The 12,713-nt window shown below is 52.6% G+C and overlaps 1 protein-coding gene across 8 annotated transcripts in view; it reads right to left on the bottom strand.

The window, feature by feature from the left end:
- Positions 1-12,713, bottom strand: part of LOC133342499 (chromodomain-helicase-DNA-binding protein 2-like) — a 56,829-nt gene that overhangs the window by 22,767 nt on the left and 21,349 nt on the right. For all 8 annotated transcript variants that reach the window (XM_061552145.1, XM_061551687.1, XM_061551766.1 and 5 more), the window contains 6 exons: positions 9,369-9,547; positions 9,040-9,167; positions 6,274-6,364; positions 4,954-5,079; positions 3,934-4,023; positions 2,731-2,921 (listed from right to left, as the gene is read on the bottom strand). In XM_061552145.1, the coding sequence (XP_061408129.1) occupies positions 2,731-2,921; positions 3,934-4,023; positions 4,954-5,079; positions 6,274-6,364; positions 9,040-9,167; positions 9,369-9,547 (805 nt within the window). The remainder of the gene's footprint in view (positions 1-2,730; positions 2,922-3,933; positions 4,024-4,953; positions 5,080-6,273; positions 6,365-9,039; positions 9,168-9,368; positions 9,548-12,713) is intronic.

The raw sequence follows: 12,713 nt of genomic DNA, 5'->3' as shown, positions 1-12,713 counted from the left end.
GTTCTGATAGCATCAAAAGTTACTCTTTTTCTTTCAAAAAACGTACTTATTATTTATACAATGGATATGCATACATAATAATAACATTATAAACACATTAAAAAATACACGATCAATAAATGCATTAATATTTACTGTACCTACAACAGCTTGTGATTAACAGGGGAATGGTCGGCGAACAGATTGGGCTCTACGGATGCCCGTCGTTAAGCGATTAGTCGTTACAGGCGTGCTGGTTAAGAGGGATTCTACTCTACACTATTACTGGTGGAACCTCCTGGTTACACCAGCCCACAGGGGATTATTTTGTCCGTCCGTCGTGCAGGGAGGGGCTCGGTGGGGAGGGAGGGGCTGGGTGGGGAGGTGCTGGGTGGGGCTGGGTGGGGAGGGGCTGGTCACCCCGTGGTGCCCTGATAAACTCAACGTTTAACCTACTCACGTTGGCTTGTGCCCCACCCTCAGTCGAGCATATTTGTGGAATACACCAGGCCGCCGTTGACCCTGGCCATTGACCGAGCCACCCAACGTTCCTACCAGCTCCCTCCGCAGGAATGTGTTATACACTATACACAACACTACTATACACTACACATTGGGCTATACGGATGCCTGTCGTTAAGCGATTAGTCATTAACAGGGGTGGTTCTTAAGAGGAGTTCTACTGTAAATTGTAAATGCGTATGCAAGGTTTCACAGTATCACTAGAATTACTTTCATGATTTATGAGGATTTCTTTACGCCGTAGCAGACCAGGTCTCGCCCCCCCCCCCCACCCATGACTGCAGCTAGCCGAGGTTTTACCGTCATCGTCAAATCGTGAAATTCCATCCCTAGGTCCCAATGCGCAATGCATGGAAAGCAGGAAACAAAAACAGAACCAGGGGGAAACCGACCAAACTAAAGAGAGAATAAGAGGTTTCAAAGCTGACTTAAATATATATTTACAGACTCCGATTTCCTGATTTCAAGTGGCAAAGGCATTGGGTGCCAAGCTAACAAAAGCCCGATCGCAAAAACAGCGCAACCTAGACCTGGGAGTGCTGAGCAGTTGGAGATCAGAAGGACCTCAAGGACCTTGATGAAATATATAAATGATTTAGTTCCTGCAAGTAATGTGAGGTGAGCCCCTTTTAAAGCCTTATAGGTTAGGTATCTTAAAATCCACTCGGAATTTGACCGATAGCCAAGGGGACTGGTGTCACGTGCTCACGGAATGGTGTACGTGGTGTAAGCACGTACGCCCGATCTGTACGGAATAGTGGGGGTTGCCCCCTCGCACGCGTAGGGTTGTTTTCTCCCACCTCGTATAAACGCTCACTGGCTGATATAACATCTTAATCTACGCGTGCGCACACACGCCCCGTGATTGTGGATTGCGCGAGGCATTTGCAAAACCGGACGCTACCGCACAACCACCTGGAGATTGACTTAAAGCTTTCGCGAATGCAGGAATTCATATTCTTTGAGTCTTTTGGTAAAGCCACATAGATAGAAAATAATAAATAAATGTTCCTGCCTGAGCAGCACTCCCGCTATATATTTTCACCCGATGACGATTGCTTGTGTTGCGATCGAAACATCGTGATATTTTTTTTTATATTTTTTTATCTACGTGGCTTTACCGAAAGACCCAAAGAATACACCTGGAGCTTGTTACAGTAGACTTTCAATAATCCGCGCTAATGACGGGGAGGAGGGCCGCGGATAATGAAAATTTGCGGATAATCGAAAAAATATAATTTTCGCGGCTCTCTTTGCCAAAAACTAGCGACCGATCGATGCGCGTGTGCAGTGATAATAACACTTTCCTGCTCCCGCACAGCAGAAGACTCGGCCCACTGAGTGGATAGCAGAGCCGAGCCAATCAACATCAAACTCCGCCCCCCACTGAAGTAAAGATATGCAACTGTTGCACTGCAGAGGCTATCATGCGGATTTCGGATTAACCGGAACATATTTTGATTTAAAGCTTTCGTGACTGCAGGGATTCATATTCTTGGTTCTTTCGGTAAAGTCACGTAGAAGGGAAATAATAAAATAATACACATATGATTGCTTGTGTTGCAGTCGAAACGGCGTGAGAATTTTTATTGTTTTATATTTATATTATTTTATTATTTCCCTTCTACGTGACTTTAACGAAAGAACCAAGAATACAGAACATATTTGTTTGGTTTAAGCATGTAACTTGTAATAAACATTTCCAAGAATAGAAATATTAATATAAATTTGGGCTTAAGGGAAAATCCACGACTTGTTAATTTGTCAAAACCTCAGTTTGCGCTTTGAATCGGCAAATCGGATAAACCGCACGTGTATAATGGAGAGTCTACTGTATTCATAATCAACGTTTTTGGGTTTAGATCGCGTTATTTATAAATGTGTCGTAACCCTCCACCACCCGACACGGCCAATCAGTAAAAAAGTGTCACGTTGACAAAAGACAAATAGTTCACTGCTTTAGCCCACCGGTGTGTTGAAGCGTGAAACCACAACATTTACAATTTGAGTAGTACGACGTTTCGCTGGTAATTGCATCCAGCATCATCGGGCAATTTTTACTGATTGGCCGTGTCGGGTGGTGGAGGGTTACGACACATTTATAAATAACGCGATCTAAACCCAAAAAGTTATCAATAATATTGGTCGCGAAAGCCTACGAGAGTCTACTGTATCATTATTTGTACAGCAGCAAACCTGCCCACTCCTGCCGTCGGCGCGGGCACTCACTTGTCGGGCATGATGAAGTGCAGCAGAGACCAGAGCTCCTTGAGCGAGTTCTGGAGCGGCGTCCCCGTGATGAGCAGCCTCACGTTCGTCTTGAACTCGATGAGCGACTTGTACAGCAGCGAGTCGTCGTTCTTCAGCCGGTGAGCCTCGTCCACGCCCAGGAACGCCCAGTTGACCGCGCCCAGCACAGTCTGCACTCACCGGCGGACAAGGACAGGGACCCCCTCGCCCCGGTCATTGCGCGAGCGGACAGGACGCTGGCTGCGAGGCTGCGCCGCGTAAGCGCAAGTGCCGCGATCCCACACGCTCTGGGAGGCGATGGTTAAAGGTTCAGGGGGCACACATTCCGAGGAAAAACTCGCTCCTCACCGCTGCCCGTAGGCATCGAGCGCGGCCATCGTCCGGCTTGCCAGGGTATGGCGAGCGGTACAGCAAGTGGGTTGATGTCCATCCGAAGAGGATCGATTGTTACTCCCCCCCAGGATTCTCCGGTTTCTTCCTCCCGCGTGGATGAACACCCATTCACGGAGTTGGCCACAAACATCCCAAGAGGAGAGGGGCCGAATCTCAAGGATCTTTTCACAGAGTCCTGCCAGGCTTTCGCAGTCAGGTGGCGACGTTGTTACGTGTGCGACCCCAATTGAGCAATACGAAAGGTGATTTTTCAGCATTGGGATGTTTGGCCAATACCAGTAACGTTGTTGTGTGTGTGTGTGTGCCTTTAGTTATGGGAAGCGGTGGTGTAGCGGTTAGCGCGCTGTACAACGAACTCGGCGACCAGAGTTCGATTCCCGCTCACGGCCAACACCAGTGACGATTATCTGAACCGGTCCTGGGCCTCTCCGAGGTTGACCAAGCCTCAAATGAGTACCTGGTGCGGTGTGTAGTAAACATCGCCACTGGTGAGGCGTGGTGATGGCCACCCACCCTCTCGTGCTGTTCCGGCCTTCATAGGTGCTCGCTCACAGCACTTGCCTCAAGAGTCTGATACAGGCCACATGGAGGATCTTTGTCTTTGTTTAAGTTATGGGAGGGGAAAAAATAACGTACGAAGTCCACACGTAAAGAGGCACCCGAGTTGGGAATCGAATCCCAGGCCATTTTTGCCGTCAGGTACGAGCGTCACCGCTGCGCCACCCTATAACAACACCGCCGTCGCGGACTGCCAGGGCGGGCTGTGCGAGGAAGCGAGCGAGCGCGCACCTTGTCTTTGAGCAGGATCTCGTAGGTGGTGACCAGGGCGTTGAACTTGAGTTTCTTGGTCTGCTGGTGAATCCACTCGTACTCCCGAATCTATGGCAGGGGGCAGACACGTCAGCAAGAGTGGCGAGCAAGCGGGCAGTCATCCCGACGTCGCTTTCAATAACAATTATTAGAATTTACAGATAAGAATACGTTTTACCCTTTCTGGCAATGAAACAGACGATAAGATTTTGATTTAAAGCTTTCGTGACTGCAGGGACTTATATTCTTGGTTCTTTCGGTAAAGTCACATAGAAGGGAAATAATACAAATATTAAACAATACAATTCTCACGATGTTTCGACTGCAACACAAGCAATCGTCATCAGGTGTGAAATCCACAGCAAGAAAATTTTCCACACAGCAAAAACATTTTCTTGCTGTGGATTTCACCTAATGATGATTGATTGTGTTGCAGTCGAAACGTCGTGAGAATTTTATTGTTTTATATTTTTATAATTTTATTATTTCCCTTCTACGTGACTTTACCAAAAGAACCAAGAATAGGTGTTAAGATGTTAAAACACCAAACTGAAACCTTTTGCAAGGAATCATGTCTGCATTAACCACATATATTCTTCTTTGGGTCTTTCGGGAAAGTCACGAATCTACATGCCGACGTCTCTGCCCCCTGCCCGAGAAGATGAATTCCTGCAGTCACGAAAGTCAAGGTTTAACCACATTGTGGTGAACATGCAAACAAATAACATGCTCTGGTAGTATATGCATCATCTTTGAAACTGATTGGTCCACACCGGAGACGGCATTCTTTAGAGCCAAGTCTCAAATAGTGCGAGACCAGAAGATGCAGCTACATCATGTAGCCTCCCTTGCCAGTATCAAAATATAAGAATAGATGTACCGTACATCATGTGCACTCACATTATGCCTGAACATTATGTACGTACATGCATGCAGATTATGTACACGAGTAATGCATGCACATTACGATGCATCAACGCCTGGCGGCGACGTCCTCACCACGTTTCGGCTCGACATGTCGCCCAGGTACACCACCACATTCATCTCGGGCGCCCACGTCGCGAACTCTCGCTGCCAGGACGTGACGGTGGAGAGGGGCACCACCAGCAGGAAGGGCCCGTACACCTGCAAGGAGGAAGAGCGGTGAGGACAGGGTGTGGGGATTATCGGTAGAGGCGACTGACGTGGGCGAGCAGTGGGTACACGTGGGGGGGGGGGGGGGGGGGGAAGCAAGGGTCGAGGAACCTACGGCCCCCTTCGTGGGGCCTGAGAACTTCAGGAATGGCCCCGCAAACGAGATTTTATCCATCGCCACAAACACGAATTTGGTACGGCGGTGAGGGGGGAAAGGGACTCCATCGACACCGGGTCGTTCGCCATCTCTCCAGTAACGTTTATGAGCAAGATAAAAGCCGTCGGATTCTATTTTGGTCGTGCCTTGCGTCGCGTACGTCACGGTTGTGGGGAGGCAAGGACGGGGGGGGTGAGTGGCCTCTATCGTGTTTGCGTATCTATTGTTGTTGTAACTCGCCGACACGACCATACTGGACCATCAATGAAAAAGAGCTTCATAGCTCCGATTCCTCCCGCAGTCGAAATAAAGATTCAGATTCTGTGACCTAGCGCTGTGGAGGCAGCAGTGAGGGGTTGGTGGGTCACACAGATGTTGCGGTGAAACTCCCTTGTCGCGGGCATCGAGCTGGAGCTATAGCCTGGCCTCACCAGGAGAAAATGGCACGGCAAAGTGCGGACTACTATCACGTCCCTTTTGTATGGGACCGATCGTTGCTTCCTCGCGCTCTCACGCGTGGGTCTTCGCCGAGCGCCGATTCCTTTCCACATGTATGACAACAGTCTAATTGGCCAAAAGCATCTTACTATATAGGGGAAGGCAGACAGTGGACAATTGTACTCTTTTTTCGGTAAAGTCACGTAAGTAAAAAATTAAATAAATGAAAACTAAATTAAATCACGACGTTTCGGGCGCAAGACAAGCATTCCCACCTGATGACGGACACTTGTGTTGCGCCCGAAACGTCGTGATTTAATTTAGTTGTTTTCATTCATTAAATTTTTCACCTACGTGACTTTACCGAAAAAACCAAAGAGTATGAATCCTTGCAGTCACGAAAGCTTCAAATCGAGAATTAGTGGACAATTGCCAATCGTTGGTAGTGCTGGCTCACCACCGCCTTTGCCACTGCCGCCCTTCCATCTCGCCCGTCTGCGGTTCCTCCGCAGCGATTGCCAGAAATGCAATTTTGCACGAACCATCCCAACGGCTAAAACATTAAACTAAAAACCGAAGCGAAACGTTACCTGGTGAGAGTGGAACATGTAGGATAGGAAGGAGATGGTCTGGATCGTCTTGCCCAGCCCCATCTCATCGGCAAGGATCACGCTGTTGCCTCTGCACACGAGCGCACAAAGACAAAGACCCCCCGTAAAGCAAGTGCTGTTAACGAGCAGCGCCTATGAAGACCGGCACGGCACTCGAGGGGGGTGGCTGGCCAGCACCATTCCCCGGCTGCCTTTGTCTCCCTAGTTGTGATGTTACACACTGCATCAGGCACTCATTTAAGGCCGAGTCAACCTAGGGGAGGCCCAGGAACGGTTTAGATTATTGTCACTGGTATTGGTGGCCGAGAGCGGGAATCGAACCCGCATCGCTGGGTTCGTCGCGCAGCGTGCCAACCGCTACACTTCCGCTCCTCACACGAGCACACACACGCCCACACACGCTCGTACGTATGCACGCGCCGACACACGCACACACCAAGCACAGCGATCCAGCTGCATGCGGCTAAAATCAACGAGACATTATGGGGCGCACCAACCACAGGCAGCGTGGCACGCGACGAGAATCTGGCTCAGTGTGGGGCACGCTCGGACCGCCTTTGTATCGCCGCGATGGACGATCGCTAAACACGTGACAATTTACCCGTGGACTCCCGCAACCCTCCCCCCCAACTCGCCCAAAGCGATGTGATGAATTTTTCTAATTCGTGGTCGCAGTTCGATTTTAAAAGTTAATCATCACTTGTCTCTCGTTCGCTCACTGCCTTATTTGTAAAAAAGAAAACTCCCACTTTTTTCTCGTCCGCCATGCCAACTTCCGCGGAGCATTAGCATACGATCTGCATGTCTGTCGCCATGGCTCCACAGCGACGCCACGGAATCTGCCATTGTGCGGCGGGACGAGACGGCTTGCCAACGACTAAACTCCCGGGGGGCCGTGAGGGATGCAGACGGCTTGCGGAGAACCTTGCGACGACCGATCAAGGTGGAGAGACATCCACACCCATCGATTCTCTCTCTGCTACCAATCCAGTCCTTGTACATCTCACCAACGAGAAAAACCACACACGCACAAAGACCCCTGCCGCCGCCACCTTACTCTTAGGCTTTTTCAGTAAAGTTACGTAGGTAAAAAATTAAGAAAAATAAAATTCATAGAAGTAATAATAGAAATAAAATAATAAATCACGACGTTTCGGAGGCAACACAAGTTTCCGTCTTCAGGTGGAACCGTCACAGCACAATCGCTGTATCAAGAGAAGTCCCAAGAGACCCGACCTTGTATATATACTGGTTAAGGGGGGGGAGGAGCCAGGGTGGGCCTCGGGAGAGGAGTTGTTGTGAGATGGTTAGGACGTCTGCTGCTTGTAGGTACTGAGCCTTTGTCATGTAGATGGCAGAAGCAGATAAGCAAGTCAGGACCCCACCCTATAGCCACAGACACCAATGAAGGCCGCCGGGCATAGCATACGAGGAGGTGTGTGGCCAGCACGACCGTGCCTGGCCGCCTTTGTCTTTCCCGCAGTGCTGATGTTCGCACATCACACACACACACCCGGCACTCACGGCACTCATCTAAGGCCGAGCCAACCTCGAGGGAGAGGCTCCGTACCGCTTCAAATATTCGCCACCGTTATTTGGCCGCGACCAGGAACAGGACTCGGGAAAGCCATGTTCTGTAAACGCACTGCGCTAACCGCTAAGCAAAAGCTCCCCACGCACGCACACGTCCATCGGCGCTTTCTTTATTGACAGCGCGTGACAGGAGGGGGTGGGGGGGGCGGGGGGCGCCACGGGCCAGCGGCTCCATTATGCCGCTCTCATCATCCTCGAGGGGAACCTCGCGATTCATCTTCACCGCTCACCGAGGGACAAAGAGGATTTTGTAAGAAGGTAAAAAAAATCAGTGCCGACACGGCACGCATCAACGCAAGCGTGTACTCTGCGCAGCGCCACCAAATACCGGCGCCGAGTGCCACCACAAAGTCTCTCTATACCCGAACGAGGAAGCCTCTTAAGTACAAAAAAAACTCTGTAAGCCTGCGGGTGCCACGGTAGCAATAGGTTAACTAGCTCGCCGTGTACGCAGGAGGTCGTTGGTTCGATCCCAAAACCTGGCACGCCGGTATATTCGGAGCTTCTGTGTCTCTCCCACGGTGGTCAAAAGGATTATTCTCCGGGTCCTGTGGTTTTGCCCTCCACATTTAGAATCAATGTGCGTTTTAGAGAGTTATTTGGCTGCTATAAATGTCCACGTGATAAACCACTTCGTTGAGCCATCGTTTGTGGGCAGGTCACTTGTGAAAAAGAGCTCTACAAGCTCAGTGGGCCCCCCACCTACCTGATAAAACACAAAGTTAGTGAAATAGTTTTGGTTTGAGCGTGTGCCTATTGAAACTGACATTCTATGGACAAAGAGCATCGGGGCCTCATCGAGTGTACGAGCCGGCTGGCCAGCGGGCACAGAAAGGCCTCTAACGTTGTCCAGCAGGCGTGCAAATTAAGTTGCACGAGTAGGCTTGCAAGTGGGTGAGCAGGCTAGTGCGTACGTGGGTTACCAGACAAGTATGAGAGGGCGAGAGGGCGGATGAGAGAGTTGGCTAATGTTCTGTGGATGAGCGAGTTATCGAGAGGGCAAGCGATTGAGTAGCCTTGCTGGCGGACTAGCGCGTTAGCTAGGAAGTAGGTGCGGTGAACGAGTGGGCCGGCGGGCGGGCGAGCGTGCGGGCGAATGAACAAGTTGGCGAGGAAGGCGGGTGAGTGAGCGAGCGAGCATGCGCGTCTCACTTGCACCACGAGTGCGCGAGCCAGTTGAGGCCGTCGAGCTGGTAGTCCCGCAGCTCCAGGCAGTCGACGCCGCCCACGAACGGCGGCTGATCCTTCAGCGCCACGAAACGTGGACGCTGCTTCAGCGCCTGTGCTCGCCGAGGAAACAGTGAGGCGGCGATTTAGTGTTCTGGACCCTTGCATTGCGAGACATTTGTGCCAACCATCACACTAAGTAGTGCTGCCGCCGCTATTGTTCGTGTAGGGCACGGCACGGTGGGTGCCGCTGCTGTTGTTCATGTAGGGCATGGCACAGCGGGCACCGCCGTTGCTGGCGCGGAGAGGCTCACCTTGCACTCCTTGGTGGGGAGCGTCTTGGAGCGGAGGTTCGCCATGTAGCCGTCGATGCAGTGCTGGAACTTGCGCGAAATGAGGGCGCCGTCCTCCCAGCTGCACTCGGCGTAGGGCAGGCCCTGCCACTTGCACAGGTAGTCCGGGTGGCCCGACGTTGACTTGTGGCCCACGTGCGCTGCCCGTCGCCAAATGCGCACACACGCACGCACGTCACAACCTCGCTCTGACAACGCTTGGCGGGGGGGGGGGGCTACTCCACCGCAGCAGCTTTAGCCGCAGGAAGCGGCAACGTGAATCACGGTCCGCTCACGACGCGGCTACGGCGGCAGTGTACCGGAGCTTTGCCGCGTCTGCTCGCGGTCGGGCAAGCGATTGGGCACCGGATCTGCCGCTCGGTACGAAGGAGGCCCGGAAAGCATCGGTGGCAGGGGTGTGTGGGCGCGCGGGTGGGAATCGGTGACTCCGTGGCCTGACGAGAGGAAGGACGCGCCGACGTTTGGCGAAAATCTTTTTACCCAGGGATTACCAAATTTTATAAATGCACGGTGGGTGGGGAACCAAGTCCTTGGGACATGGACGACAATGACAAGTGCACTGCACTTCAAGGGGCCCGCTTATAATCACTCTTGTCAGGCCAGGGCCCTTTATCCATCCACACGCCTACTCCTCAAAAACGTAACAAGGCCGGCAAGGCAGCACACGGCCGGCAAGGCAGCACACAGCCATCGGCATGAACAAGCACAGGCAGAACGCGGCTCTATGGGGGCGCTTTCAGAATCACAATATTTACTCATACTGGTGGAATCTGATGAGCTGTACACAGCTCTTTTTCACACGTGGTCAAATATTTTGCAGATTTTCGGTATTTTCGCTCGGGCGCCTTCGAGACGGAGCGAACGCGAACGCCGCGCGCGCTCACTTGGCCGTCAGGGCTCCCGTGCCATCACAACTGAAGCAGCGCCACAAATTAATGATGATTAATAATAATCAAAACCAAAGCCAAGAAAGCAGAGGCTGCCACACACGACTGCACGAAGCAGGACTCAGCGCATGCGTGGCGGCGAATTGCAGGGGGCACTCGCTCCGTAAACCATCGGCCCTTGAGCTCCAATCCCATGGACCCACCCCCCCGACCCGCCGGGGCACGCGAACGTCTTGTAAGTAGCAAGTCTATGGGTAGTGTTAGTCTATGGGCAGTACGTTGAACTTCTTTCGCACCGTACTTAACCAACCATGCTAATGGAAGTGCAGTGTTGAGTGTATGGGTAGTGTTAGTCTATGGGCAGCGTGCATGTATATGTTTAACTTCTTTCGCACCGTACATAGCCAAACGTGCCAATCGGAGGCACGGCGAGAATCGAGAGGCGCGACGGGAGCCGATGAGAATTGTCGAGGGAAGGATCCTGAGGTGGGCATGGAACGACGCACCACATCTCCCCCCCCACCCTGCATTGTCACAAATTGTCAATTCAATAATCGACTCCTTTCTGCCTTTGTCGCGCCGTCTCGTTTGTTATTTTCGGCCTCGTTTTTGGTTTTTGGCATTTGCTCGGCGGGCATCGATCGTGCCCGTCTCTCGTTCTGCGCCTCGCGTGCGCCCGCTTCGTCCGTTCCCGTTGCGGTCGTGACCTCGGCTCTGTCCTTAACGTTCGCGTAAAGAAGCGCCAACGATCGAGGCTCGACCGGCGGGTGGGCGCGTCTGTTGTGCGCGCTATAAACCGACTTAAAAAAAAAAAAAAAAATCGGTGGATCGTTACGCGCCCAGTCTACGAGACTTGAAGGTCAGTGGCTGCGGTGGAGGGGGTGAGCGGAGGGGGAAGGTGCGGCGCGCGGGCAGCAGGCAGGCAGGCCATGCAATTGCTCGAAGCCGCAGAGGAAGCTGCTGTGTTTGTCAGTGCGGGGTGGTGGCCGGCGCCGGTCGATGACTCCACAACAGCAGCAAGGAGGGAGGGGGGGTCTCCCGGTAGGAACTATAACCCGCAAAGAGTCTGAGATCCTGTCTGCGAGCGCCCGGGACGGGTTGGGGAATAATTGACAGAAAGAATGCGATTTATCTATTTTTGGTAGTTTTGAATTCCATTCAGCTGGAGTGGGGGGGGGGGGGGGGTGCGAGAATTAAACTGCAGTTCAGTCAACGCCGCTCGCTCGTTCACTTTGTTGAGCATCTCAGGCAAATTAGCCCCCCCTCCCCGCCCGGTGGAAAGCCTCCAACTACGAGCAACTGTTGTGGAGTCGGATGGATGGCGCCGCTACCCTGCGTCAGAGCACAACGATCGGTACCAAGCAGCAGCAAGTTGCTGCATGTTTGCGAAGAAAACACGGCGTGCTCATTCGGAATGCATTGACCACAAATCCCACAATGCCCCACGAGAGCCCCCCCCCCCTACCCCACCTCGCCCTGCCTCGCGAGAGCACTGCCTGCCGCAAGCTAACGCTGCGACTGCGTAGGTTGTGCCGGGAGACGCGAGACGAGCCACTCGCTCTGGTGGCGTCGCCCACCCACTTGCGAGAAAGAAGAGGCGGGTAAACGTTGCACGCGTCCCAAAATCGGCTCGTTGCACCTCCGTTCTTAAGCAAAGGATTCGCAAGCTAAACTCGACACGTGTTTTAAATTGGCACGATGCCCGAGGTTTTGCTCCTCGTGACGAGGGGGCGAGAGGGGGGGAGGGTAGAGATCCGATCTTCGTGGAAACTGGTCCTACACGTTGCTGGCAGCGATGAGTTGGGACGTCGTGGAATAAAAGTGCTGGGGGGGGGGGGGTAAACGTTGGCCAGACAGATCCCCTGTGCCAGGTGCAAGTTGCTTCCACACCCACCCCCTTTCTATACCGCCCCCAAACAACTCCGGCCCAGGCTCTCAGAGGAAGGGGCCCTAACTCGCATTGCGCCGTCGAGACAAAGTAAACCGCCCGCTGCCAGGATCCCACGAGCAACAGAAACCCCATCAGCCAGGATCCCAGCGACAGCCTCGCTCTTGGATGGCCTGGATGTGCACGCACGGCCCCTTCATCTATCCGCTGCTGGATGAGCCCCCCCCTCCCCCAAGTCTCTATGCTGGCCAATGCTGGTTTTGGTGAAAGTGGGGGGGGGAAGCGTAGACATGGAAGTTCATGAGGGTCCCCCGCATTGGGAAGTTATGGCCAATTCCCATACTAACGAGTGTTTGGCTTGTGTGAGGAAACAGAGTTTGTGGAGGAAACCCAAGTAGACATACAGACATGCCAAGTAGCCATACCCCCCCCCCCCCCCCCCGCGTCCACTGGCCATAATTTCCCATAGGCCGGGAGGAGTGTAAAGCCACACAGACGGCGGCGGTGGTCTTTACACGATTCACCAACCCC

Source organism: Lethenteron reissneri, chromosome 1, assembly GCF_015708825.2.
Source record: "Lethenteron reissneri isolate LAM-NWPU_2019-01 chromosome 1, ASM1570882v1, whole genome shotgun sequence".
NCBI lineage: Eukaryota > Metazoa > Chordata > Hyperoartia > Petromyzontiformes > Petromyzontidae > Lethenteron > Lethenteron reissneri.
This window is presented reverse-complemented; position numbering and strand designations above follow the sequence as displayed.